This window comes from Pogona vitticeps, chromosome 15, assembly GCF_051106095.1.
Source record: "Pogona vitticeps strain Pit_001003342236 chromosome 15, PviZW2.1, whole genome shotgun sequence".
NCBI classification, from domain to species: domain Eukaryota; kingdom Metazoa; phylum Chordata; class Lepidosauria; order Squamata; family Agamidae; genus Pogona; species Pogona vitticeps.
The window spans coordinates 73,377-99,953 of NC_135797.1; the positions used below are offsets into that span (position 1 = coordinate 73,377).

At 63.3% G+C, this 26,577-nt stretch overlaps 1 protein-coding gene across 8 annotated transcripts; it reads left to right on the forward strand.

The window, feature by feature from the left end:
• Window positions 1-3,029: 3,029 nt before the first annotated feature.
• Window positions 3,030-26,326, forward strand: PEAR1 (platelet endothelial aggregation receptor 1). Of its 8 annotated transcripts, XM_078382149.1 has the most exons (25): window positions 3,030-3,102; window positions 3,412-3,602; window positions 6,167-6,268; window positions 6,625-6,671; window positions 12,771-12,869; window positions 13,662-13,769; window positions 14,538-14,638; window positions 14,853-14,945; window positions 15,261-15,507; window positions 16,355-16,487; window positions 16,691-16,827; window positions 17,907-18,119; window positions 18,336-18,510; window positions 18,896-19,016; window positions 19,522-19,685; window positions 20,186-20,288; window positions 20,467-20,613; window positions 21,188-21,316; window positions 21,554-21,682; window positions 22,194-22,409; window positions 22,564-22,679; window positions 23,382-23,532; window positions 24,159-24,221; window positions 24,459-24,674; window positions 24,858-26,326. In XM_078382149.1, the coding sequence occupies exons 2-25, from the start codon at window positions 3,438-3,440 to the stop codon at window positions 25,016-25,018; spliced, it is 3,336 nt and encodes a 1,111-aa protein (XP_078238275.1). In that variant the 5' UTR covers window positions 3,030-3,102; window positions 3,412-3,437; the 3' UTR covers window positions 25,019-26,326. The 8 variants fall into 8 exon arrangements, 7 of the variants coding, with proteins under 7 accessions (XP_078238275.1, XP_072840583.2, XP_072840585.2 ...); XM_078382150.1 differs by lacking the exons at window positions 3,030-3,102; window positions 3,412-3,602 and adding an exon at window positions 4,933-6,051; XR_013539396.1 differs by lacking the exons at window positions 3,030-3,102; window positions 24,858-26,326 and having other exon boundaries at window positions 3,167-3,602; window positions 23,382-23,594; window positions 24,459-24,534.
• Window positions 26,327-26,577: the final 251 nt, after the last annotated feature.

Genomic DNA, 26,577 nt, shown 5'->3' on the forward strand with positions numbered 1-26,577 from the left:
GTGTGGGGACGGTCCCTCTGGTGTGGTGGTCCAGGGCTAAGGTCACTCTGAAACACCCACCAACCCAATACGAAGCCGACCCACAGCAAAGGGTGTGAGTGTCAGCGGGGGGGGGGGACGGGCGGAGGAAGGCAGGCAGAGTCAGAGCGCTGTCCGCGCCAGAGTCCCCTCTCGCGGCCGCACTTGCCAGCGCCTTGCACAAAATGGGTGCAAAGACACCCACCCCCTTCCTCCCACGAGAGAGACCTTCCTCTCCCTTGCCCAAGGCTGGCCTGTAACGGAGCCGCATTGATCTCCTGCGAGGAGGAGGAGGAGGAGGAGGAGAGCGGCTGGCGATGGCGTTGCCGCCCGCCCGCCCGCTCGCCCGCCCGCAGGCAGAGAGAAGGGACACCGGTCGGTCAGGGGCTGGAGGGCTGGAGGGCTCACTCCTGGAGAGAGGGCAGGGGAGGAGGCCTCGGAGGAGGGCCGAGGGTCTTCACGGGGGGGGGGGCACCGGAGGTACGGAGGGCCCCTGCTTCTGCAAAAGGAGAGTGCCACAAGCGGGCGGGCGGGCGGGCGGGCAGCAAGGGCTTGGGAAAGGGGTCGGCTCAGGGCCCAGCATGGATAAGCCCCCCCTGCCTGCCCCCCACCCCACGGGCACCGTGGCTGCTGAGGTCCCAGGGAGAGAGAGGCTGCTCAGGTGGGAGACGAGACCCAGGCAGAACTGGGGGGGGGGGTCTTGCCCAAGTGGGACGTGTGCCCCCAGGTTCCCGGCCCACTTTTTCCCTAGAAGGCTGGAGGTTCAAATCTTGCCCCCTCAAGGCAGACCAAACCTCTGTGGCCAAAACAGGCTGTTAAAACTTTGGGGGCCGGGCAGGCAGGGGGCCTCCCCACTCCTCCTGCCCAGCCCCTTTTCCATAAAACCCCCAAACCCCTCTGTGTGTGGGGGGGGAGCTCTTGTGCCTTGGTGTCCCCCCCCCCCTTGAGAGCAGCCTGGATGGCAGGCCAGGCCAGTCAAAAGAGCCATGAAATCCAAGTCGCCCCCTGGGAACATACCCCCCCCCCCTTGCACTTGGGCAGCATCTTATTGCTCTGCCTCCCCCCCCCCCAACACGCCCCCACCCCCTCCGGCAGGCTGAATGAATCCTCGCTCTGTTGCTCCTGCCTTGACCCCCCCACCCCTGCCCCCCCACCCCGCAGATGTCGTATTTGGGAAAAGAGGCCGAGGCGGCCATGCCAGGGGAGGGCGATGGGGTGAGGTTTCACAGAGCATCGCTTCGTGTTGGCAGGATTGACAGATGACACGAAACCCGGGGCGGGGGGGGGGGGAAGAAGCCTGTCACAGAGAATCAAGTGGAAGGGGGGGGCAGAGCGCCCCCCCCCGCCCTGCTCAGAGCCAGAGGAGGGGCTGCTCTCCTTGGCAGGGGACAGGAACGGGGGGGGGGGGGCTCCCGGGGGCCCAATCCACTTTTACAATCCTAGGAAGGAGCCAGATCAAAATTTTGGAACTAGAAGGAATGGATATTTTGACAGAGACACTAAATGACAGACTGGATAATAATAATAAAGGGGAACCTCTTTGTATCTGGATGAAATCTACATCAATTTAAGTAGCATAGATTAGATTAATACTATGTTAAGAGAGTGTAAAACAAGATTAAATGAATGGAACGTATTGTAATAAATCACTCTGGTTGCAACGGATAGAAAAGTAGAAAAAATACAATAAAAATATTTTTTTTTAAAAAAAAGGAAGGAGCCCACGGGCAACGGGCACAGGCCTCGGGGTTCTCCCCCCCCTCCCGGCTCCCGCATTTGGCCAGCACCCCCCCCCCCGGATGCCTTGCAGGTGACTCTCCTTGGCCTGCCCCCCCCCGCCCCACTTCCCAGGTGGGCGAGTGGGGTGGGGCGCCCTTCTCAGGCAGCAGTGGCATTGGGGGGTTGCGGGGGGGGGAGGCCCTTGCTATGCCCTGGGGGAGGGGAGATGATTCCTTCCAGAAGCAGAACCGGGAAGGGGGCCTGGAGGAGGAGGAGGAGGAGGAGCCCCCCCGCCTGCCCCCCCCCCGCCCTCCTTCCCTGCCCTTGGAAGCGGCGAAGAAGAGCGAAGAAGCGCCGAGCGGGCCAGCCTCGCCGGGGCAGAAAGAGAAAGGCTCCGGGCTGCTCAGCTCCGGGCTCCCTCCTCTCGGCCGCCGGCCGGGCCCCCCCTTCCCATCCGGGCACAGGACACCCCCCCAATCACCCCCACCCCACCTTGCAAACCCTCTTCCATTTCCCCCCCACTTCTCCCCCATTACCGTCCTCTCCCCCAGGAAGTGGAAAGAGAAGTGAGTGGCCCGGAATGGGGGCAAAGCGGGGGGGGGGGGGGAGAAAAGAAGGCTAATGCACTTACTGGCAAGGAGGGAGGAGGGAGGGGGGGTCCCTCCGGGGTGCGGCTGGCGGGGAAGCCCGGGAGGGGGGGCAGGGCAGGCGTCCCCTGACCCGCCCCCCCAGGGAGTCCCCGCGGATCCTCGCGCCACCTTCCCCGGCCTGATGTCCGGCAGGCCCCCCCGCCGGGACGGGTCCCCGGTTCCCTTTGGGGTGAGAAAGTGTGTGTGTGTGTGTGCGTGTGTGTGTGTGTGCGTGTGTGTGGGGGGGGTGCCTGGCTTGGGAGCAGCAGCGGCCGAGCGGCTCGGAGTGTTCGGGGATCGAGGGGGCAGAAAGTGGAGCTCTGGCGCCGCCCAGTGGCCGCCCTGGGGAAAAGCGGCGGCGCCCGGGCTGATGCGGCTGCCCCTCCGACGAGGAGGGAAACACCGAGGCTGCGGACTACAACTCCCATGAACCCCCACGCACCCTATATTGGTGAGAAATGTGTTTTAGAGTACAAGGCATCAGGCGAGGCGTCCAGACCGGGATGGTTCCGGCGTGCCAAGCCCACCGAGACGCCCCCCCCGTCGACTCCCGCCCGATGGAAGCCTTGGACCGGCAGAGAAGAGGGGCCAGCCTGGCAGGGCGGGCGGGGGGGCGGGGGAGGCCACGGGGGAGGGGGGCGGCAGCGGCGCAACCCTGCCCGGCTGTACCCCCGGCGGGGGGGGGTCTCCTCTACGCGCCCTCCCCACTGGGGAAAGAGACGGGATCCTCGGCCCCGTAAGGGACGGCGGGGGGGTCGGGGGGAAGAGGGGGCGCCCCTGACCTTGCTTCGACGGGGTGGCAGCAACCTTCGCCGCCGCCTTTCCGTGTCTGGGCGGGGAGGGGCGTCCTGAGAAAGGCCTTGGTGAAACAGCCCTGCAGGGTAGGCCACCACCGGGCGCCGGGAGCTGCTGCGCGTGCGCACACCCATTTCTTTCTTTTTCTCTCTGCCCAAGGGGGGGAGGGAGACGTACAGCAGTTCCTCCTGCCGGCAGGGGGCGCCCGTGGCTTGCACATCGCCCCTCAGGCGCCTTTCCTCCCTCGTAGGTGCGGCGGTTGTTGCTGCTTGGCGCATGCGCTGCGCGCGCTGCCTGTGGCGGGAGAGAACCGCCAGGCGCCATTTTGTTCTCGACGCTTCGCGCAGGGAAAGGAGAAGCCGGTTCGCCGCCGCCGCCATGGCCGGAAACCCTACCGGGCAGCGGGGGCTCTCTCGCGGGCGGCGCTCAAGGTCGAAGAAGGTAAGACCCCCCCTCGAGGGTGGCGGAGGCGAAGCTTTGGTTTCCCCCCTCAGGGGGAGACGAAATCTGCGTTCTGCGCATGCTCCGCCCTCGACGTATCCCAGCATGCCTCTGGGCAGCCCTTCTTTGGGCGGGAAACCGGAGGAGGGAGGGAGGGGGGTTCTCTTCCTCTTCCTTTCCCGCCCAAGGGCCCCCGGGATTCGAGGACAACCCCGCCTCTCGGGGAGACCCGCTGCCACTGAGGAGCCACCGCTTTTGCCGGGAACGGGGTGGCGGGGCCCGGAAGGAACTCAGGCACCGGGAGCGAAGCCTGGTTGCACCGGAGCCGACCTTTGACCCCTGGAGCCGACCTTTGACCCCCCCCCGGGCCGCGTGCTTGCCAATCGGGCCGGGCTCCCTTCCCTCCCTGCTGGCACGGAAGGGCTCCCCCTCCCTCCCCCTGGGGCGCCTGAGGGAGGGGAGGTCAAGGGCCCGGGCCCTGCCTGGCTTCCCCGTCGCGTCTCCCGGCCACCCTTCCTTGGGTGGGTCCCCCTGGGGTGGGGGGGCCTCCTGAGGGCTTCAGGAGTCGGAAGGGAGAGAAACGGGGTCCAAGCACGTGAGGAGCGAAGGCAGGCCCGGTAGGGATCCTGCCTTGCCTTCGGCGCGCCCGTGAAGGAGGAGCCCGGAGTGGAGGCGAAAGCCCTGGGCCCCCCACCCAAGGGTGCCGGCCTGGTTGGAGCGGAGGGTGATTCGCCCACCCGCCCACCGACCCTACAGACAGACCACACTCAAGGGCTGATGGGAGTTGTAGGCCAAAGCCCTTCGGGAGGGCCGCAACCGAACCCCTTCCCTGGGCGCAGAGGCGGCCGGTGCTCAGGACCGGTGCACCCTTCCTGCCAGGGTGGTTGTCGCTGACGGGGCCCTCCAGTCGCCCCTGACTCAGGGTGAAACCCACCCATATGCGGTCCTCCCTCCACCACCGTGTCCTGCCCGGCTCAGCTCTTGCTGAGGCTTCCTCGAGGGGGGTCCGTCCATCTTGTGCCTGGTCTTCCTCTTCTCCTTGCGGCCTTCCTCCTTTCCCAGCAGGGATGGTCTTTCCCAGGGGATTTTGCCCTCTCCGGAGGGGCCCAGCATCAACCTTGGTGCCTCCCGGATCAGACCTGGTGTGATCTTGGACCCACCTCTTCGTCTTTCTGGCAGTTTGGGGGTATTTGCAAAGCTCTCCCCCAACACCATGTTTCACACACATCCCTCCCCCCCCCCCCCGGTCAGCTTTCTTCACTGGCCGGCTTTCACCCTCCTATGGGGTGATCAGAAATGCAAGAGTGTGGGGGTGATGTTGGCCTTGGTCTCTCACCTGCCGCTTGGTTACCTTTTCTAATTCCTTCATCGCTGCCTTTCTCCCTCTCAGTTTCTTTGGTTTCTTCGGAGTTATCTTCATTTGGATTGAGGAAGGCATAGAAGGTCTTTAACAATTTTAGTTTTGTTCATTGTCAGCATTAAGGCTTATTCTGTAGCCTTGATTTTTGTCTTCTTAAGATTTAACTCCAGCCCCTTTCTTGTTGATGAGTTCTAGAATTCCTCCAGCCAGAATGGCAGCTGCTAGCTCGGGGATTCTGGGCGTTGTAGTTCCCGAAACTCAACTGTCCCCAATGTCTTACTGGGTTTTTTTGGGGGGGGGCTCTTCCCCCATCCTCCGAGCCCATGTCTTGAATGGTCCCAATATGCTTTCAAGAGCTTAGTACACTTCAGTTCCTATCTCTTATAGTCTGTGGTGATTTTACAGATGGGGAAAGCAGACTGTAAATAAACCGCTCTGGCCCCCTTCAGCTGTTTAGATCTGTGCTTCTCCTCCTGCCGTTCTCTGCATGACTGATAGGAGTTAAAGCGCAAAGCCTTCCAGCTGGGAAATGCTGTTATGAAGGAGCTTAGAAGAGCTTTGGGAAAAGAGGAAGAGTCTCCCCCTTTCTGAGTCTCTGCCACACTTTCTTCATCTCTTTGCTGTCAGTCGTTGTGGTCCATGTCTGTTCTTGCTTCCCTCTTTATCCTCTGCTGGATCCGGCATGATCCAGTGGAGGATAAAGCAAAGCCAAGCGAGGAGGAAGACAGTGAGGGGTTGACTTTGGCGCCTTTCTTGCCTGGAGGTCGGCAGAGCTTGCGTGTGGCAGTGTTTCCTTTCACAGTTTTTGTTGTTCTCAGATTGCATATTTAGAGTTTGCAGCACACACTGTTTTCTTGCCAGGGCGGGGGGGGGGGGGGAGGGGGAGCAACTTGGTGATAATTCCCCTCCAAGCCTTCTACTGCGTTTCCTCCTCAAAAGCTTCCTGAGGGCTGATCCCATCCCCTTCCTGCCTCTCCCCGCTCAGCAACCTCCCCCTGCTGCCTCTTGTTTCACACTCTTCAACTTTTCCTCCACCCAGCTGGGTTTGGGACGGAGAAGCTAAAGACCATCCCAGAAAAACAACACAGGGTGGGTGTGGGGCAGGCAGGACCTCCTTTGCCTCCTATGAGGACGGGAACTTGTAGGAATACCGTTTGCCCCTTTGATTCTGAGGTTGACTTGGTTTCTCTCCTTGGTCTGGCAGCTGCTTTCTCCTGTGGAGAGCGGCGAGGAGGAGGACGAGGCGACTCTGGTTCTCATTCCTCAACAGTGGAAGATTACCTGGCCGAAGGCTGAGAAGAGCAAGGTATGTTCCTGCTGGGGAGGGAGATGCGGACTGGACGAGCCATGCCCAGCTCCTGCCATGGGACAACTCCATGGCCCGCTAGCTAGGCTAGGTTACCGTGTCTCATACTGTGGGTGCCATGGCCTTGTGGCCACAGGCTTGCCTTAGCTGTCTTGCAGGGGGCTCGGGCAGAGGGCGTGATGGCTTGCCTTCCCAAGAGGGAGCAGCGGCATCGTTGGGTTCTCTTTCTGTCACTGAGGAAGCCAGTGTCCCTGGCAGCGACAACTGTACAGGGGGAAGGAGTTGCAGTTTTGTCCCCTAGAGGTACAGCCGCCCACTTGGACCTGAGAAACCCCAAACACCGTCTCTCTTCTCAGGACTGCTGGTGGTGGCAGGGCTTGGGGATTTCTGTCTTGAAAAGAAGGTGAGAGAAAGTTCTCCCTCGTGTTGGTTTCATTTGAGTTCATGGTTTCTGTGGGTTGTTTGGGTGTTGAAATCCAACAGGCATCAAAGTATGTCTGAAATGAGCAGATGGAGTGAGGTGGTGGCCGGGTAGCGGGCATAACAGTCCAATTGGCACTGCTGCTGTTTGGGGGGGGGGGGAGACTCTTTTTCTTGGATGACGAGGTCCTGTTCGTGAATGCATTTGAGGCATTTTCTGGCTCTTCCATCTTTTTAGATTTTCAGGAGTACCGAGAGAAAGGCAGTGACCGGATGAGTGGAGGAGGTTCTGGCGGCAAAGCCTGGGTCTTTGCTCTGGGTCTTGCAGGCATTTTCCTTCGGCTGGACCTCATTACTCATGGCCAGCCTGCTTTTCCCAGATAAGCCTTTACTGTCATGGGAAATGGTTTGTCCATGACATTCCCTGTGAAAAACGCCCATTGCGGCATCAGTGGCGTCAAACTGCCAAGGGGCCGGCGTGGATGCAGTTCCTCCCAGCCTGATTGAAAGGGAAGAAAAGCCCGCAGAAGGTCTCTGTGGAGACGGGAGAGGAACAAGCACAGAGGGCAGGGGGAGCCTGGGAAAGGCCCGACATCTCGGCCTGCACACACACACACACCCCGAATCGGGTTGGGACGGGGTCTGACCTGGGGGGGGGCCACGGAGGGGGGCCACCCTGCCGTCGGTTTCCTGAGCGATGCCTTCGGTGTGAGTCTGAGAGGGTTTGTGCGCCCATCCTGGGTCTTCTCCCCGTTCCCCCTTGGGGCTGGCCTCTTTTCTGCCCCCTCTTCCCCTTCCCCCACCGTTCCATGGGGCTTTGAGCCAGATGGGAACCCCGCTGGGGCCACCGCCCTTGCCCAGGTATTAGCCAGCCAACCAGCATGTGTGGAGCATCCCCTTCCCTGGGGGGGGGGGGAAGAAGACAGAGCGGACACCTTGACAGAGAGCGGAAGACGTGAAAGCGCTCCCTGTGAGGGAGGCATGGGGAAGGGCCAGAAAGCCTGGTCAGCAAACAACAGCCCCGCCCCCGAGCCCTCGCCCGCCCGCGCCAGCAGGTCGCCCGCCCAGCCCCTGGGGAGAAGGACCTGGGCTCTTTGGAGTCAAACCGCTTCCCTTTTCAGGGACTTTGGTGGTTTCTGAAACCACCAAAGGCCCTTTTTTAAAAACATGCAGAGATCCTGCTAGGTGGCTTTTGAGTGTGGAACCCACTCCTGACTGGCCCAGGGGAGTGCTGGCTTGGGCGGATCCTTCCCGTCTCGTGCTGGACAGAAGCCCCTTTGGCGGCCGCCCGATGGCTAGGAGCGCCTTTCCTCGAGAGCTGGGCCAGGCAGCGCTTGCCCCTTCCTGCCGCCGCCTCCCGGTGTGCTTAGCAAAACAAGCTTTGTTCCTGGAAATGTCTCCTTCCCTCGTGTCCACGTTTCCTGGCTGTTCTCTGGTGGCTCCGTCCCAAGCTTGTCATGTTTTCGTGCCATAGAACCAGAGCAACAACAAAACGAGACACCTTGTGAACAAGCCCATGGCGGAGAGAATGAGACAGGCAGAGGCCGTGAGGCTGGTGGTCTCCCTGCCTTGGTCAGCAGCGGCTCCTGGCAAAGCCCCTTCCTCCAGAGACATGTGGAAGTCTTGGAGGGAGGTCAGGAGGAAAAAGAAAGGGGGGGGTTCATCTGCTTTTTTCATGGGCAAATTGATAGAATTTGTTGAATAAAATGGGGACGCTGGAGGATGTAGGCGGGAAATGCTATTGTGGAATATTTTGTCCTCTGGGGCAGTTGTGTTGCTAGTAGTGCTTTTCATCTGGTGTACTGTTTTATTTTGACTTTGGAAGCAAACTCGTCAAGGGCCCTGGGCTGCTGTGGGGAGCTGCCGAGCTCCGGCTGCTGTCGCGGGTCAGTTGGCCTTCTCAGGCCCTTCCCTCGGCCCGTGGCCCCCCCGGGCAAGCGAGGCTTACTTCCTGCTGCTCAATCCCATCCCGCTTGCCTGCCTGCCTGGCTCGGGGCCCTGGCTGTTCTCGCTGCCTCGGATGTCTCCCCGGCTTTCTTATGTGTCTCACAGAACTGACTCGGTCCAGTGTGGCCACGGTCGGACGTGGTCAGCAGCTGTGTGATGCGGTAGCTGACACGCACAGACCTTCCCCCCCCCCCCCTTCCATCTGTTGATGGCCAGCCTCTCTTTGGCTGTACAGCTGGGGCTTTGTTGACATGTGGTGCAAAAAGCAGGCGTCTCAGGGTGGTAGCGGCGTGTTAAAGGGCAGGGCCGTTCCTACAGCTTGGACCGACGCCACGGTTCCCGTTGTGAAAGGCCGCCCGGAAGTCCTTTCTGGGGACAGGCTGGCGCAGCGGTTCAGCCTGGCAGAGCTGCTGCTGCTGGTGCTGCTCTCCTCTCACCCGTCCAGGGGTGACGTGGGAGGGCTAAGGAAGGCGGCGGCAGGTATCCCGCCAGTGCGCTGGACGTGGGCTCCTGGGGCTTCCGTGGCTGGTCATTCAGTCGGTCAGTTCAGCTGACGCGGAAGCGCAGCACTGAGGGCTTTGCAGAAAGTTGGCTCTCCCCGAGCAGCCCAACATCTGGCAGGACCGAGAGGGGTTCCTGGCAGGGAGGTTGCTTCCCACGCAGTGACGCCTCGAGGCCTCGGCCCTAATTCAGACCAGCTTTCCTTTTCCCATCCCGCCTCCCACCACCACCACCACCACGAGGCCTGCTTGCAGCACTCTGGGCAGGCCTCAGAGGGAGCCCCGGGAAGCCAGGTGGCCCAAGCCGCGGCAGGCCCTCCGTTTAGCCCCTTGCAGACCCCACCTCATGGCAGGCAAGGCTGGAGACGACGGGAGAAGCAGGATCCCACCCCGGGCGCTTTGTACTGCTTGTGGAGACGGCACAAGGGCCTGCGTGGGATGGTGGCTGTCCCGAGTCCAACCCGCAGGGTGGGCTCTCCAGTCACAGCTGCCCTCAACTGCCCTTCAGTCCCGTTGGACGTGGGCAGTCAAGCAGGGCCAGGCCTGGTCCGTCCTAAGGGTGGCAGCCGCCGGGGAGCTCTGGAGGGGGGGGTCTGGAATTCGGCAGAGGCACGGCTGCCACGCAGTCAGGGGTGGCCATCCTTGTCCCGACAGACTCCGGGGGCCTCGCTCAGTCGAGGGCAGCACAGCCCCCTCCCCTGTGAGCAGCGACCGAGCGCCGTCCCTGGGAAATGCCCAGTTACGGTCCCCATGCCCTGCAAGAGGGAAGCGCCGGGGTGCGCTTGCGCAGGCTGGGGGCTGCCTGTGTCCCCGCTCCTCCTTTTAAAAGGATGAGAAACTTTTTGGCTGAGAAGCTCCCTTTGCATCCATGAGGTTTAGGGTTAGGCTTGCGGGGGAGAGATTTCAGCACATTTTGCTCACATCCACACACGGGATTTTAAGTTTGGAGGGGGGGGGGATGGAAGTTCAAACCCAGAAGGAAACCAGAGCCGTTCAGTAGCTTTTGGTGATCAGAGGAAACGTTTTCTGTGCTGTGGGTGCGCAGAAGTGGCTCCTCTCCTTCTCCGTGGGACCGGCCTGTGGCCCGTGTCGGCTCTGTGCAGGGCCCCTCGGGGATCAGGGGAGATGCCCCCCCCATGCCACCTCTCGGCGGGAGACATGCCCTGTCCCTCGGCAGCCCCCCAGGGTTGGGATCCCAGGCCTTTTCCGACCTTCCTTCCCTGCCTTCCTTGGGGCCGGTCAGCAGCGTGTCTCCTAGCTTGAGGTGCACCGAGGCGGATGTGCTGGATTCCAGAGAAAGGTCCGAACAGAACCGGGCTGGGCCATTGCTTCCCTTCGCCTGGATGTTTGCCTTCTGTTGATGCCGCCCAGAATTGCATTGGTCTTTTGTGCCGCTCTTGAAACAGGCTGAGTTTGTCGTGGGCCCCCGAAATCTTTTCCACGCAGATGGGTGCCCACCCTGTTGTTCCTGCCCCCCCTTTTTTTGCTTGTCTCAGGAAGGCTTCTCCTGGCAGAAGAGCCCTCTGGACTCCGCCAGTTCTTCGGCCAGAAGCCCTGCAGGCTGGCCTGGGAAAAGGAAGGGGCCCTCGGGCCTTGCGGGGCAGAAAGGCCGGCGTGGGGGCGGTGGGTGAAGGGGGATCTCCCCCATTTTGCCTGCCCCCTCGGTCAGGTGTGGAAGTGCCACCGGCGGCTCCAGCGGAAGGTGGGGGAGGCAGCCACGGGGAGTCTCTTTTGGAGCAGGCCACCCACCGCCCGCCTGGCTGTGCCAGCCCTTGTTCAGCAGAGGGAGGGCGGGGGTCATCGGGTGGGCCCCTCAAGAGCCCCCTCTGTCCTCCCCTCCTCCTCCTCCTCCTCCTCGGGAGTCCTGGAAAGAGCCCTCCAGAGCTGCCCTCCTGGCTGTCTCGGGGCACTCTCGCCTGGACCCCTCGTGCTGGTTTGCTCTGGGGCCACGTGGCCCCCCCTCGCCTCTGGCTGTCCCTCTCTTTCCAGAGAGTTATCCCTGGTTCTTCGCCTGTTTCTTCATGGGACGTCCTTTGCAAAGGGATTGGGGCCCACATGGAGCCTGTGCATGGCGCACCCAGGCCGGCACCCGCCAGCACAGAGGAGGGAACAGACGGGGAAGCGTCCCGCATGCGGGGGCTGGGCGCCCGGCTCAGACTCTGGGTGGACACTGGCTCCCACACAGACCAAGGGAGTCTCCCAGCTTCCCCCCCCCCCCCCAAAGAAGTTGTTATCATTGGAGCTGCAGGAATCGGGGGCTGCTCGTGGGGACCGAGCGTGGGCTCCGAATCTGGCCCCCGACCAGGCCCTGCAGAAGCCTCCCCTTGGGGCCCCCCAGGCAGCAAAGGCGGGCCTTGCCTTGGCCGGCCTCTGAATCTCTCTCCCCCCCCCCCCAGCCTTTCTCCAGTTCCCAGGCTTGTGGGGGCTGCAGCTGGGCTGGGGGGGGGGGGAAGAGAGAGAGGCACCTGTCTGGTCTCTGCGCAGAAGAAGGGAAGGCTCCAGCACAGACAGGCTGGGGGGGGGGGGGCTGTCCTGCCCAAGCAGTTCCTGGCCAGAGACCCCCTCCTGTTCCCACGCATCCTGAGACATGCACCCCCCCATCCAGGCCTGCACGCGCGGGGGTGGTGGTGTCAGGCCAGGCCTCGAAGCTTGACCACCTCTGTGCCAGCCTCCCTTTACAGAAGGGTGGGAGGACTGCTGCCGCCCCCCCGCACCCCCCAGCTGTAGACCGATGTCCATTTCAAGCAGCCCCCCCCCCCGTCAGAGGTCCTGCCACCGCCACCCCCCGGGCCTCCAGAGCTGCTCTCTGCTCTGCTGCTGCTGTGAGCGGCCAGCCGTCAGCTGGAGCCACACAGGAAGGCCTTCCCCGCTCTGTTCGCTTCCTGTTTTCACTCTGAGCTTCCTGTGTTTCTGTCCTCACTGGACAGATGCTGCTGGGGGGGGAGAGAGGATGGGGGGCTCAGGTGAGGAGAGGAAAGGGGGGGGCAGAAAGGAGGCCCTGGGTTCCTGGTGCTACGTGTGTTGCCCAAAGTAGCCCTTGGGCAGCTTTGGGCTCTGTGTTCCCTCCATCCTTCCCTCGCACACCGGCTTCCGTCGTGCCTGCCCCTGGCCGCAGAGCGATCCGGACACCCCTCCTCGGGGCACCTCAGGGGGTGCTGCTGCTGCTGCCCCAGAATCTCTCTCGCCTGGGTTGCATCCCTTCCTTGGACTGCCCTTCCCTCCCGGGGTGGAGGCGCAAGTCTTCTGGCCGGCTCTCAAGGACGGGACAAGGCCGTGCCGTGCCCCCATGAGCCCCAGCTCCCTCCCTCTGCCAAGCACACCCGGCCCGAAGCTGGGCCAGAGGGCCTTGGGGGCTCCTCCAGGTTCTAAGGAGGAGGCTAAGCTAAGCCAGGCCGGGCTGGGTCTCCTTCCAAGGCACCTGCCGCCTCCTCCTCCTCCTCCTCCTCCTCGGTTGGCGTTGGCCGGAGAGGCTGGGGCCAGGGGTCCTGTGTGGGCCACCCTGGGGATAGGCGGAAGTGGGGTGGGGGGGGAGAGAGGGAGAGCTTTGGGTGGCTTTGGCCTCAGGCAGGCCCTAACCCTGGGACTTCCCAGCTCACAGTCAACCTATTATTCTCTCTCTCCCCCCCCCCCATTAGGAGGATGGCGCTGTTGTTCATGCTGTGGCTGTGGGCGCTGCAGGATTGGGCCAGGGCACTCAATCCCAGCGACCCCAACGTCTGCAGCTACTGGGAAAGGTGAGCCGTGGGGGTGGCGCAGAGGGTGGTCCAGGGCCCCGAGTGGGAATCCTCGCAAAGGGGTGATGGGGATCCGAAGGGAGGCCAGGCCTGAGGGCTCCGGAAGCAGCCTTAGCCTTCCAGGAAACGGGGCGGGTGGGTGTGAGCGAGGAGCCCCAGCTGAGAAGGGGAGGAAGGCTTCGCCAGCCCTCCTTCGTGGGGGGGGGGCACTGGTGGTTGGGGCTCCATCTCTCCTCTTCCTCCTCCTCTTCCTCCTCCTCCTCCTCCTCCTCGCCACCCCACCCCTGTAGACAATGTGGGAAGGGAGAGCCCTTTCCCCTCTCCCCTCTGGGGCCAGAGGGGCTGCTTGTCCTGCCCTGTTCCCCCACCCCACTCCCCTCAGCTGCAGCGAATCCTGCTCTGAACCCTTCTTCTGGATTCCTCCCCACAGAAGTGGGGCAGGCAAAGGGCCAAGGGGAGTGGGCGGGGGTGGAACCTTGGCTGCCTCCCTTTGTGCTGTTGGGAAAGGCGAGCAGGATCCGAACAGGAGCACAAGGAAAGGGTGTTTTTATCCCCAGGCCAGGAATGTTTGGGGGGTGGAGGCGTTCCTCTTCAGCCGAGCCTCTGGGCCTGAAATCCTTTCTTCCTCTCCCTCCCTCCCTCCCTCCCTCCCTCCCTCTCTCTCTCTCTCTCTCTGTGTCCCTTTCCTTTCCCTGAGTGGGAGGTGAGCATCTGCCCCATCAGCACTTTCCAGCTGCCGTGTGTGTGTGTTCTTCTCTCTCCCCCCCCCCCCCCCCGCTGTTCCCGCTGCAGTTTCACCGCCCCCTCCAAGGAGTCCTACGTTCAGCCCTTTGCCCAGGCCTTGGAGGAGCCCTGCGACCAGGCCGCCTGGCCCTCCGCCCCAACCTGCCCACGGCACAAGTAAGAACTCCCTCAGAGGGTCTCCCCACTTTTGCTACCATGTGCACACAACGGTGGGGAGGGAGTTGGTGAAGGGCCCGAGACACATACACACACACAACCCCCCCCCCAGGCCAGAGGAAGGAGAATCAGGGGAGGAAGAAGGGGGGTGGCCGAGGAGGTGGGCGGACTGTTCCTCGAATCTACCAGACGGTCCTGGTGGGCAGAAGGGCTTCCTCCTTCAGAAAGGGCTCCTCTGGTGCACGTCTTCACGCCCGCTGTGGCTGCTGCGGTCTTTGCTCCACAACTCCTCTTTCATCCTCCTCCTGGTAGCAGAGAGTTCCGGAGGAAATGTGTGGAGATTTTGCAGAAGCCCAGACGTGCTGCGAGTCAGCACTGGGAAGAGGTGGCCGTCCAAATGTGGGTGGTTGGCCGCTCTCAGAAGGCCTGGTGCTGCACTGCCCGCCCTTCCTTCCTTCCTTCCTTCCTTCCTTCCTTCCTTCCTTCCTTCCTTCCTTCCTTCCTTCCTTCCTTCCTTCCTTCCTTCCTTCCTTCCTTCCTTCCTTCCTTCCTTCCTTCCTTCCATCCATCCATCCATCCATCCATCCATCCATCCATCCATCCATCCATCCATCCATCATCAGCTCCTTCCTTCCTTCCTTCCTTCCTCCCTCCCTCCCTCCCTCCCTCCCTATGGAGGGAAGTTCCTGGGGGTCTCGGCCAGCCCGCTTCCCAGGAGGAGGGGTGGCTGCCTGGCCGATGCCTCCTTTTCCCCTCGCTCCGCCGCAGAGTCCTGTACAAGGTGGCCTATCGGCAAGGCGTGAAGCTGGACTACCGGAGGCGCTACCGCTGCTGCCAGGGCTACTACGAGAGCAGCAGCCTCTGTGTCTGTAAGTCCTTCCCTTCAGGGGGGCCTGCTTTGGGAAGAGGGTGGGCTGCCCGAGAGGGCCGTGCAGGGGCTGGGCCGGGCTGCCCCCAGAAGGGGGGGCGTGCATGGCAGCCTGCAGAGCCCAGAGAGAGGTCGGAGGGTCCCCTTGGGGGGATGGCCTCAAGCTCCCTGCGCCACGACTGGCCCGGCCAGTGAGTCTGGCCCCTTTTTTTCAGCTCGTTGCACCCACGAGTGTGTCCACGGAAGGTGCGTGGCTCCCGACCGCTGCCAGTGTGAGCAGGGCTGGAGAGGCAGCGACTGCTCCCACGGTGAGTCTCTCTCTACCCTCCACGCCTCTCTCCCTCTCTCCGTGGGGGCGTTCCTTGGCAAACTCAAAAGTGGGGAGGCTGCACGCGGGGGCGCGCCGGTTTGTCCGCTGGGCCTGAAGCCGCTGCAGCCGGTTCCCACGCATGGGGGGCCTCCCCCCCCCGACCTGGAGTTGGCAGCAAGACTGGGAAAGAAACACAGGAAGGGGGTGAGTTGGGGGGAGAGGGGGAAAGAAGCCGGCCCTTAGGCAACAAAGCCCACAGCCCACCCGTCGAGCCCTTTCTCTCTCTCTCTCTCTCTCTCTCTCTCATACACAGAGTGCAGCAGCCTCTTTTGGGGGCCTGCCTGCCAGAAGCCCTGCCTGTGCGCCAGGGGAGCCGGCTGTGACCCCCTGACAGGGTCCTGCAGTTGCCCGCCTGGCTTCCGGGGCACCGCCTGCGAGGAGCCCTGTCCGCCTGGCACCTACGGGCCGGGCTGCCTCCTGGCCTGCCGCTGTGAGCACGGGGCCCTCTGTGACGTGGCCACGGGGGCTTGCAACTGCTCCCAGGGATACACCGGACCCCAGTGAGTATCAGAGCCGGGGCGCCAGCTGCGCACAACCGTCCGCCGCGGAGCCCCTTCTCTCGCCCGAGGGCTGAATGGGACCCGGGCCTCCCTCCCCTTGGCCTGACAGCAGGGGGGAACTGGGACGACTTGGGACAAGGCAGAGATGGCCAGCAGCCGGTGGGTGGAGCTGAAGATATCGTTCCTGTGGAGCAAGCCGGCGGATGGGCGGGCAGAGGGTGGGCTTTGCTCCTGGCACAAGCAGATGATGTGGAAGTGTGGAAGTCGGCAGCCTCCCCCCCTCCCCACCCCCTGTGGACCAGGCATCTTCCCTCCCGTCCTTCCGGCGTCCCCTCTTGTAGGGGTGGTCGGCCTCTGCCCAGCCTTGTCTGGAGGAGGAAAGAGGCCGCCCTCCCCTCAGACGTCTGAGTCTCCGGGCAGCCGCCCCGCAGGGACCTCCCGCGAGAGGTATTGCCGAGCCTGGCCTGCCAACATGATCCCTTCTCCCTCCAGGACCCAGGGCATCATCATCATCCCCATTTCCCCCCACCCACTGCCTCTCTGGGAACTTTCAGGGCCCTAGTGGCTGGGTGGCAGGAGGACTGCCTGGGAGGTCCCAGCTCCCCGGGGGGGGGGGGAGAGAGAGAGAGAGAGAGAGAGAGATAATCTGCTCTCTGCCTTTCTCCCTGGTCCTCTTTCCAGGCCAAAGGCCTCAGACGCTCCGAGGGCCTGCCTGCCAAAGGCTGCCTTTGGGGGTGCCAGCAAGGGAGGGGGGTTGGGGGCTGCATTTTCTCTCCTGCGTCAGGGGCTGGGCAAGGCCCCCCCCCTTTCCCTGCCACTGACCCTTGCGCCCTCCTCCTCCTCGCAGCTGCGAGCTCGCCTGCCTCAGCGGCCCCCCCCATGAAGGACTCCAGTGCTCCTCAGCCCCCTGCCCCTGCCAGAATGGGGGGCTCTGCCACCCCCCAGGGTCCACCACGTGCATCTGCCCGCCTGGATGGATGGTAGGTCACCCCAGAGGAGGGGGCGGGGGCGGTGAGGAGGGCCCCTTCATGGGGGGGCAGAGCTCCGCCACCACCTCAGGCTGGGAGGGCCCCCCTGAAGCGCGGGGCAAGAGGGCGCGTGTGTGCGTGTGTGTGTGTGTGCTTTCCTGGAGCTGCAGGAGACCCTGACGGCGGCTCTTTCTCTCTTGCCTCCCTCCGCGCAGGGCGCCCTCTGCTCCCTCCCCTGCCCGGCTGGGCGCTTCGGCTCCGGCTGCCAAGGAGAGTGCCAGTGCCGCAACGGAGGCCAGTGCCGTCGGGACTCTGGGCAGTGCCAGTGTGCCCCTGGATACACGGGGGAGCAGTGAGTCCCAGGAGGCCTCTTTCGGCTCCTGGAGGGGTGGGAGGGAGGGTGGCTCTCCTGTGGTGAGAAGTTGGGGCGTGAAGGCCCCCCCCCGGCAGAGCCTCCCATCGGCTGCACACTCCACCTGGCGGATGATGGGGAGGAGCATCAGGCACACTTCCTTGATGGGTTGGTGGGTGGGCTGAGATCAGCAGAGAGAAGGTGAGGTGGGAAGGGGTCTGCCCCACCCCATTGGCCCACCTCTGGCCACCGCTGGCACCCTATGGCTCCCCTCCCTTCTCCCCCCCACCAGGAGTGTGACAGAGGACACAACCTGCAGCGGCCACGTGCCGCCCCCCCCTTCCCCACCCCTCCCCGTGGCACTCCCTGGGCGGCCTCCCCCACTGCAGCCCTGAGGCCATGCTAGGCCTCCTTCCCTGCTGGGCTCAGCCTCTGCCTGCACCGAAGCAGGCGCTCCCAGGCGGAAGCGGGTTCCACTCTGGCTGCAAGGCGGGGCCTCTTTTCCCCGGAGGAGGGGAAGGAGGAGGCCTGCCTCTCCCCCACCCGCCCTCCCCCACCCGGATTTTCTCCTCCTCTTCCTCCTCCTCGTGGGGTGCAATTGCAAACAATGGAAAGGGCTCAGCTAAGAAGGCAGCTCTGGAGCTGCCCCATTGGGGGGAGGGGGGCTCCCCAGCTACTTCAGCCTGTGTGCGGGAGGACAGGAGTGGAAAGGGGCTCAGGCTCTTGGGTGGGGGAAGGGGGTGGGGGTGCCGCTCAGAGCCTCCCCGAGTGCCAGGAAGCCCAGGGCCGAGAGCTGGCTGGTGGAAGGAAGCGGTGGGACCTGGCAAGCAGGCAGGGCTCCCCGGTCCCTCCCCCCCAAAGGGCCGTGTCCAGGTCTCCTTCGAGCCTGGTGGCTCTAGACACACACACACGAATACTAGCTGTGCAAGGGGGGGGGGTCCGGGTTGCCCCTCTTTGCAGCTGGGATTGACCTCTGCCTCAGGGGTGGGTGGATGGGTGGGAGCTTTTTGAAGCCCCTCTTCCTTCCTCTGGCCTGGTCAGCTTGCTTTCTGCCCTCTCTCCCTTCCTCCCCCGCCCAGCTGCCGCGAGGAGTGTCCTGCAGGCAGATATGGGCAGGACTGTGCCCAGCGCTGCGATTGCGCCAATGGGGGGCGCTGCTTCCCCCTGAACGGGGCCTGCCTGTGTGAAGCCGGCTTCTTGGGCGACAGCTGCGAGGAGCGCGAGTGCCCGGCGGCCTTCTACGGCCTGGGCTGCCGATCCGCCTGCCTCTGCCACCCTCAGCACACCCGAAGGTACGGGGCAGCCCTCTCCCCCTGCCTGGACCTTGGCTTCCCCCCCCCAAGGCCTGGTCCGCTGGTCAGGGCCTCCTTCCTCCCTCCCTCCCTCCCTCCCTCCTGGGGGGGATCTTCCAGAAAGGGAGAGGGAGCCTCTCCTGCCATCCACGCGTGCTGGGGGGGGCTCCCTCGGGTGGGGTGTGAACTGGCCGGCCGGCCCTTTTGTCTCCCCAGCTGCCACCCGCTCTCGGGGGAATGCACCTGCCAGCCAGGCTGGGCTGGCCTCTCCTGCAACGAGACCTGCCCCCCGGGGTATCACGGCCTCGGGTGCCGGGACCCCTGCCTGTGTCTGAACGGGGGGCGGTGCGACGGCGTGACGGGGCTCTGCCGTTGCCCCGCTGGCTACACAGTGAGTGCGTGTGCGCCTCCCCTGGGCAGGCGCTTTGTGTCCCATGGGGGGGCTGGCGGGGGGGCTGGCTCCTTGTGTGGAAGTGGCTCCTGCCCAGTCCTTTGGCCGCTCGTTCCGAGAGTAGGAGGCGAGTCCCACAGAGGACCTGCGCCCGTGCCCGCGAGCGTCCTAGCCGTGTGCCTCCAGCGTGCCGCGACCTCCCGTCGCATGGGGTCTGCTCTGGGCCAGGTGGGGTAGAGAACGAGGCAGGCTGCCTGCCTGCTTGTCTGCCTCCGTGCGGGGCACCCAGCTCCCATCCTCTAGCGTCGGGAAGGGGGGCAGAGGGAAGTGGGTGGGACGGCCGTGCCCCCTTGCGCCAGACCCCCACATACCTCCCCTCCTGCAGGACAAGCACTGCGCCAGCCCCTGCCCTCCCGATTCCTACGGCCCGAACTGCTCGCTGCGCTGCGCCTGCCGCCAGGCCTTGGGCTGCTCCCCCGTGGATGGGCGGTGTCTCTGCAAGGAAGGTAGAACCGCCAGGGGCAGGGGCAGGGGCGGGCGGGCAGGGGGTTGCCAGCAGGGTGGGGGGCATTGCAGCAGTTCACGAGGCAAAAATGACCCTACATTTGGCCCATTTGGGGTTGGAGAAGGGTGGTTGCAGGAACCCTTTTGCGTCTGAGCCCTTAGACCTGGAGATGAGGAACATGCTTTTGCCGTAAAATTGCAAAACAAACTTAGCATTTTTATTCTTCTTCTTACTTTGTTTGAAAAACTGTTTTGAGTCCTCATTCTGGCTGCAGTGCAGTCTCTAAAAACTAAAATGAAATAAGGGTACCAGAAGTGTGGGAGGGTTGGGCTGCGATGTGAAAACACTGCCCTTTTCGTATTCCCTCCCCAGACGTCCGGGGGGCGGCTGGAGGTGGCATTGCCCACCAGGGGCACAGAGCCGCCAGCCGGCCGTCTCCCTTCCTCGATCTTCTGGCCTTGCTGGGCCTACCCAGGGCTCCCTTTCCTCCTTCCTCTCCCCTGCAGGCTGGCAAGGGGCCGACTGCTCCCTCCCGTGCCCGGCCGGCACCTGGGGCTTCGGCTGCAACGAGAGCTGTGCCTGCGCCAACGGGGCCGCCTGTAGCCCGGCGAGCGGGGCCTGCACCTGTCCCGCGGGCTGGCACGGCCCCACGTGCCAGGAGCCCTGCCCGGTGAGCGGCCGGGGCCGGGGCCAGGGGGGGGTCCTCGACTGGAGGGGCCAGCGAGGGCTCGGAAGGGCCGAGGGCCAGTCTCCATTTGGCCCCCAATGAAGTAAAGGGTGACCCTGAGTTGGTCCCGCTCCCTCCTCAGTCTGGCTTGAAAGGAGAGGTGGAGAGCTAACGGGAGGAAAGGGGGTGGGGGAGAAGGAGGCCGGCCCTCCCGACAGGGTGGGTGCTGGTGGGCCCTCTCCTTGCTCCTGGGAAGGGTGGGGGATGGGGGTGACCCCTGACCCCCTGCTTCTCTCTCCCAGGGAAGGGAAGGGGGCCATCCTTGCACGGTGCTTGGGGGTCCCCCCTTTCCAAGGTCCTGTGTCCCCAGCCTGGGGGTGGAGAGCAGCCCTCCTGCAGGGGGCAGAGGGGCCCAGGGGACCCTCCTGCTGAGAGGGTCTCTCTCTCTCTCTCTCTCTCTCTCTCTCTCTCTTCCCCCCCCCACCCCACCCCCCGCCCGGCAGGAAGGGTCCTTCGGCCTCGGCTGCAGCAGGACCTGCGACTGCCAGAACGCTCAGGGCTGCGACCCCGTCCAGGGCCAGTGCCGCTGCCAGCCGGGATGGAGAGGTACAGGGCTTGGGCCTGGGGGGGGGCGGGTTGGGGGCCTGCCTGCCCTTGGCCAGGCCCAGGGGTGGGGTTGGGGGGTTCGGTTGGACGGCACTTCCTCGGTCGCCAGAGCTCTTCTCCCCCCCCCCCCCCCAGCCTGCCATGCTGAGCTCGCTGGGCCTGCTTCCCTTTCCAACAGGTCTCCGCTGCAGCCAGCCATGCCCTAAGGACCGGTGGGGCCTCCATTGCAGTCAGCTGTGCTCCTGCAGGAACGGGGCCTCCTGTTCCCCGACGGACGGGAGCTGCGAGTGCACCCCCGGCTTCCGGGGCCCCTCCTGCCAGCGGCGTAAGTCCCCCCCCCCCCCCCGATTGGCCCGACTTTATGAGAGGCGCTCGGTCCCTGCAGTCCCCTCTGGCCTTCCAGGCCGTCCATCCCTGCCCTCCTTGGCCAGGGCTTTTCCCTGGGAAGTGACACCTGCGGTCCTGATCCTGTCACGCATCCTCATGCATTTGCATGTGCTCCTGTGGGCCACCCTCGGAGCAACGGGCCCCTCCTTTTTCAATGCCGTTGCCCCTTGGAAATGCCCCACCAGGGCGTGAGGGTCGCTCCCTGCCGCCATCTCAGATTCCAGCAGCTGTGCTAGAGAGCGAAGGCCTTCCTTTGCCCACCCCCCACTCACCCACCCCTCCAAGTCAGCTGCCTCAGGCGGGCTCTGGGTGAGGGCGGTGGCAGCTCCCAGACTCCCTCCAGTTCTCGGGGTGGGGTGGGGTGGGCTGGGGGAGAGCAGGGAGAGGGGTGTTTCCCTTCTGCAGGACAGGGCACCCTCATCTGCCTGCGTGGACGCCGGGCCGTCTGCAAACCGGACCTTCACGCCTTCCCTCTCCTCGCCCCCCCCCCCTCCCCGGCACTTCCCCTGCAGCCTGCCCATCAGGCCGTTATGGCAAGAGGTGTTCTCTGCTGTGCCAGTGTGCCAACCACTCCATCTGCCACCCCGTGGACGGAGCCTGCGATTGTCCCCCCGGCTGGATGGGCACCGACTGCTCCAGGCGTGAGTGGCCCGGGGGGGGGCATCTGGCGGGGCAAGGAGCAGCCGTGGGAGCGGGATTGCCCTCCCGTCGCCAGCCAAGGGGCCGGAGTCTGGCTCCGCGGGGCCGCTTCCCCGGTTGGCGGTGCTGCCTCGAGCTGTCCGGGCGGCCTCTGGAAGGAAGGGAACGAGGCTGATGAGCCCGTCTCGGGGGACCCCGACCCAGCCCGGCCCGGCCCAGCCCGCATCTCCTCTTTGCAGGCTGCCCTCCGGGGCGCTTCGGGGCAAACTGTACCCAGCGGTGCCAGTGCCAGCAGGAGGCCCTCTGCGACCCTGAGGCGGGGAGATGTGCGTGCCCCTCTGGTTACACTGGGGCCCACTGCGAGACCAGTAAGTGCAGAGCCATTCCTCCCCCCTCCCTCCCTCCCCGCCCCCAGCTTCTGCCAGGGCAAGTCAGCTCTCTTGGCAGCTGTGCTCCCTCTCGTATGGGACACCGGTTGGTGTGACTGCCTCCCCCTCCCTTGACTCTTCTGGCCATCTGAAGAAGGAAACGGGTGGGGTGGGGGTGGGAGATCTGGAGCCCCCCTCCTTGGAGGTTTCTCGGGGCCTCCCTGATGGCCAGAGGAGCTGCTGCTGGAAAGCGGGTGGCCCTTAAGCCGAGACCTCCTTTGCCAGGAGGGGCCTCGGGTTCTGCCAGCTTCGCTTGCCTGCAAAGCGGCTCAGGCCAAATGACCCTCCTGGGCCTGCCCGCCCCCGCCCCCCCCCGACCTGCTTCTCCTCCCTCCCTCCCTCCCTCCCTCCCTCGGCATCCTGTCCCTCTGTGGGAGAGCCGCGCACACAGACGGTTCCCAAGAGGAAGGAGCTCCAGGGCTTCACGGTGGGTTTGCCGTCTATCGTGCAGGCAGTCCAGGCCATCCCATCACCGTGGCTCCGGCCCCCCCGCCAGGCCCCCCCTCCATGGGGGCTGTGGTCGGACTCGTCGTCCTGGCAGCTTTGCTCGTGGGCGTCCTTGTGCTTTTCCTCTCCTACCGGCACTGGCAGAAAGATAAGCAGAGCCGGCACCTCTCTGTGGCCTACACTGCAGGGGGAGCGGACGGTTCGGAGTACGCTGTTCCAGGTGAGCCCCCCCCATCTCTGGCGAACCTGCACTGCTGCCCAGAGGGGTGGGGCAAGCCTCCCCCCCCCCCCTTGGTGCCACTCTTGCAATCTGCAGGAGTGGCCCTCGGGGGTGCCCCGTTGAGCTTCTGCCTGCCTTTCTCTCTCCCTTGTAGACGTTCCTCCCAGTTACACCCACCACTACTACTCCAATCCCAGCTACCACACCCTCTCGCCCTGCTCTCTGGGCGTGCCAGGCCCCGGTTCTCTGGAAAGTCCAAGCTCTGGCAAGGTAAGGACACACACACCCCGCCGGGCACGGCCTCCCCCTTGAGCTGGAGCCTCCGTCTCCGGGATGTCAAGGAGCTGTACTCCCTGCAGGATTCGCCCTGCTCTTCCCCTCACCCCAGCAGTGTTGCAACAGCAGGGCCGAGGGGCAGCAGGCGGGAGCTGGAGTGGGGAGGCGCTTCTCCCAAGAACAGATGTAAAGCTGGGGGGGGCAGGGCGGAAGGGTGGACGGCCCCAGCAGCCTTTGACCCTTCCCCTTCCAGTGATACTGACATTCCCCCCCCCCCGCCTCGCCTTCCTGCCAGGCGGGTGCCTGAGGCCGGTAACCCAAGGAGAAGCCCAGGAAGGGGGACTTGTGGGCCTAGCCTGCTTGCGCTGGGTGTCTGGCAGCAACGGGACCAGGAACAAGCCAGAGGCTGGGAACGGGGCCTCCCTGGCCAGGCTGGGCCAGTCACCAGCCAGGAGGGCCGCCGAGGGTCTCCTCTGACGAGCATGGACCCAACCGGAGACGTGGCTCTCGTGGGAAGGGGTCCGTTGTGGCTATGGCCGCTCAGCCCACCCGCCCCTCTTCCTGTAGAAAGGCCAGGCTCAGCAGAGAGTCCCCACTGGCCCAGGATGCTGGGCTCCCTGGGGAGGGCCGAGGCCGTGAAGGAGGTCATCGGGGCTCCCTGCGGCTCAGGAGGTGGTCTGTTCTCTCCCCTCCCAGCTGATCGCCAGCCAGTTCTTCCCTGGCCCCAGAGGTGGGAGCGGCCCGCGGGAGCGGCCCACCATGTCCGGGCCAGACTGCAACGCCACCCTTCCTGCGGACTGGAAGCACTGCCCCGGACGAGGACCCTTGCTGGGCCAGGCAGGGCCAGGTGAGGGTCCTGACCTTCCTCCTCCGAGCGTGGCCTCATGACCCGGCTGCCTTTCATACACCGTAAGACCAGGAGCCGGTGGCTTGCTTGTTTCTTTTATTGTAAAAAAGCCCTTGGAAGTTAACAGTCTTACGTACCTGTGTATATGGCAGAGGCCAAGGGTGGCTTGTTTAAAGACTACCACCAGTTTATCTGGAGGCTCCCAAATGGCGTTTGGTTCTTTCCGAACACGGGAGCATCGCTCCCCAAGCCTTGGCCCCCATCCCCAGGGTAAGGTCTGCCTCCCCCCCTCACCCCCAGCCCTCTCCTCTGATGGGGGGGATATTTCAGCACTGGCCCAGAAAGTGAGAACCCCTCCCACTGGTTTGGCTTCTGATGCGCCCGATCTGAGCACACAGTTGTCTTTTATGTGAGCCTGCGTACACAGATGAGCACACACACACATACACATGGGCAGGGCCAGGACCCGCCATGGCTCCATCCCTGCTTGGCAGTGGCACCGGGGGGGGGGGGGACTCTCCTTACTGGGATTCAGCCGTGGTGTTTGCCTTCCGAGCAAAGTGGCTCTTTGAATCTGGTGACAATGTTGTGTTTGCCACCCTTCCCGCCCTGCCGGCCGTGTCCAGAAGGAGCCCAGAGGGACCGCAGCTACAGCTACACCAACGGGCTGAGCAGAACCTGTGGCCAAGGTAATCGGGAGTGGCGTGGGGCTCAAAGCGGGGAGGAGGCTTCGCCTGGATGGCCCCGCCGAGGTGCCTCTCCCTGCTTACGTAGAAGCCGAGGCAGCCGGCCTGCCTTCCTCACCCAGGGAGGGGGTTGGTTTGGCCACCAGTCCCAGGAGCCGCCCCTAGAGCTGGGCTGAGGAGGGCAGGGACCCTTGCCGGGCGCCTCCGCGCTGAGCCCTGGCCCTCCTGCTTCCCCCACAGGCTGCTACCCACCAGAGGAGCCCTTAGGCTGGAGCAGGAGCTCCCTGAGCAGCGAGAACCCCTACGCCACCATCAAGGACCTTCCCGTGCTCCCGAGCAAGCCCCCTGAAGGCAGCTACGTGGAAATGAAGTCCCCCACCCAGCGGGAGCGCTCGTATGCCGAGATCAGCCTCGTTGAAGAGCCCGAGCAGAATCCGGGGGGAGAGCCGGAAGGAGGTATCGGGGATGATGGGGTGTGTGAGGTAGATTTAAGGGGGACTTCAACAAAACCCAGACTTCGGGTCTAGGCCAAACCCACGGCCGGCTGCCTTTTTCTGCCTGGTTTCTGCCCTTTGCTGCTGCAGCAAAGAGGGCACGGATTTCCAGAGTTCAGGGCTTGTTCCTTTTACCCTCTTCTAGGGAACGGCGCAGCTGGGGCAGAAGGCCACTCGCCCACAGCCCTGGGTCCTGCCCCCAACCACTACGACTCCCCCAAGAACAGCCACATTCCCAGCCACTACGACATCCCTCCAGTCCGGCACTACCCACCCTCCCCGCCGCTCAGCCGACAGGGCCGATGAAGAGGGCTTCCGTCGGCTGCTCTCGCTGCTTCGGCTTCCGTTGCAGCTTCTTTGGGAAGGAACGAGGGTCGGCAAGAGAAGAGCGCAGACGTTCTCACCTGCTGAGGCCTAGCGAAGGCAAAGCTCCCTCTCTCCTAGCAGGGGCTCCCCTCGAGAATCCTCCCCTCTGCCTAAGGAGCCCTCTTCTCAGCCTCTGTCCAGTACATGCATCGCTGGCGTCCCGAGCCACCTGTGGGGGAGAGAATTGCTCTGCCCGTGGGACTGGTCACCTTTGGAGGGATATTGGGCCCGTGTCCGAACTGGCCTCTCCCAGCAGCCTCTGACAGCTCCTCCGCCTCCCCCCACCCCTCACCTGAGCGACCGACTGTTCCTTTTTGCATCTGATTTTCCCAACCTTCGGGAAACCCCTTTGGGATTCCTCCGCCACCGCCAGTCCTAAAGAGAGAGCGCCAGAGGCGTTCCTTCTGCCTTCCTTCCAGAAATGCTCACAGACCTCGTAGTACAAGATCTGCACTGCTAAAAATGTCTGCTTTGTCAGATGAGTCTGGCATTTACACAGTTGTGCTAGAATCAGGGTTGTGTGTTCTGTGATGTCACAAACTTTAAAAAGAACACAACCTCCAGGTAGGCATTTCACAACTACTGTTTTCTGGGACTGGCCCCTTTATGTAGAAGCATACACAAGACAATGTTTCGTGATGTTTTATTTCTCCCAACCCAAAGTACACCCGAGCCCTGTTTTTTATAGATTTTACACAACCGCTGCGTTATTTTGTCTTTGCGTGAAGTATCCAGTACTTTCAGCCCTTGGGGATTTTGTACCACTGACACAAAGACGTGCGTGCAGAGAGAGACGGTTGCCCAGATGGGAAAGAGCAAACTGCTTCCTTCACCAGAAAAGAAAAAAAGGCAAAAAAGAGCATTGCTCTCGCAGCCTCTTTTCACAACTGCCACCTCAGGGCTCCCCTGGATTCCAGAGGAGCCGATCTGAACGATTCAAAGTGCAAAAGTAACACGTTAATTTGGAGAGACTGACTGTGGCCGGGAAACCTCTGGAACACGTGCAAGGCTGGCCTTGCCTGTTCCGCTTGCTGTGACGGAACAGCAAGAACACGTAGACAACCCAGGACGCCCAGGGACAAGCAGTTTCAATCCAAATGCATTCGGGCTGATTTTTGGGTGTCGAAACAGGCCCGGGAGGGTGTTCATCTTTTCAGAATGGAGGTGTACAGGCTTCTTGTAACACCACAGGCCATGTTGTATGTGACAGAAAAAAATGCTAAATAAAGCTTCAAAGGATGGAGACAATGTGTCTTGCTTTGGGTTGTTTGATTGCTGTCCTTTCTTTGTTTTGTTCTACTTGCTACAACTCTGGAAACTACACAAAATAACTGTATTTTCCATAGATATGAATCAAACCCAGGAATGGAAGTATTACTTAAAAATCAGGCCTACCACGAACACTACTCTTGGCACCTAAAACTTCCATGTTATTGCTTTTATAATTCATACTAAAATAATATGATTGAGGACCTTTGCGGAGCCCTATACTGAATTAA

Coding starts and splice junctions, on each gene's coding strand:
- PEAR1 (XM_078382149.1), top strand. CDS start 3,438: ATGCGCTGCGCGCGCTGCCTGTGGCGGGAGAGAACCGCCAGGCGCCAT. Junction 6,672..12,770: donor ATTTCTGTCTTGAAAAGAAG/GTGAGAGAAAGT, acceptor CCCCCCCATTAG/GAGGATGGCGCTGTTGTTCA. Junction 12,870..13,661: donor GTCTGCAGCTACTGGGAAAG/GTGAGCCGTGGG, acceptor TTCCCGCTGCAG/TTTCACCGCCCCCTCCAAGG.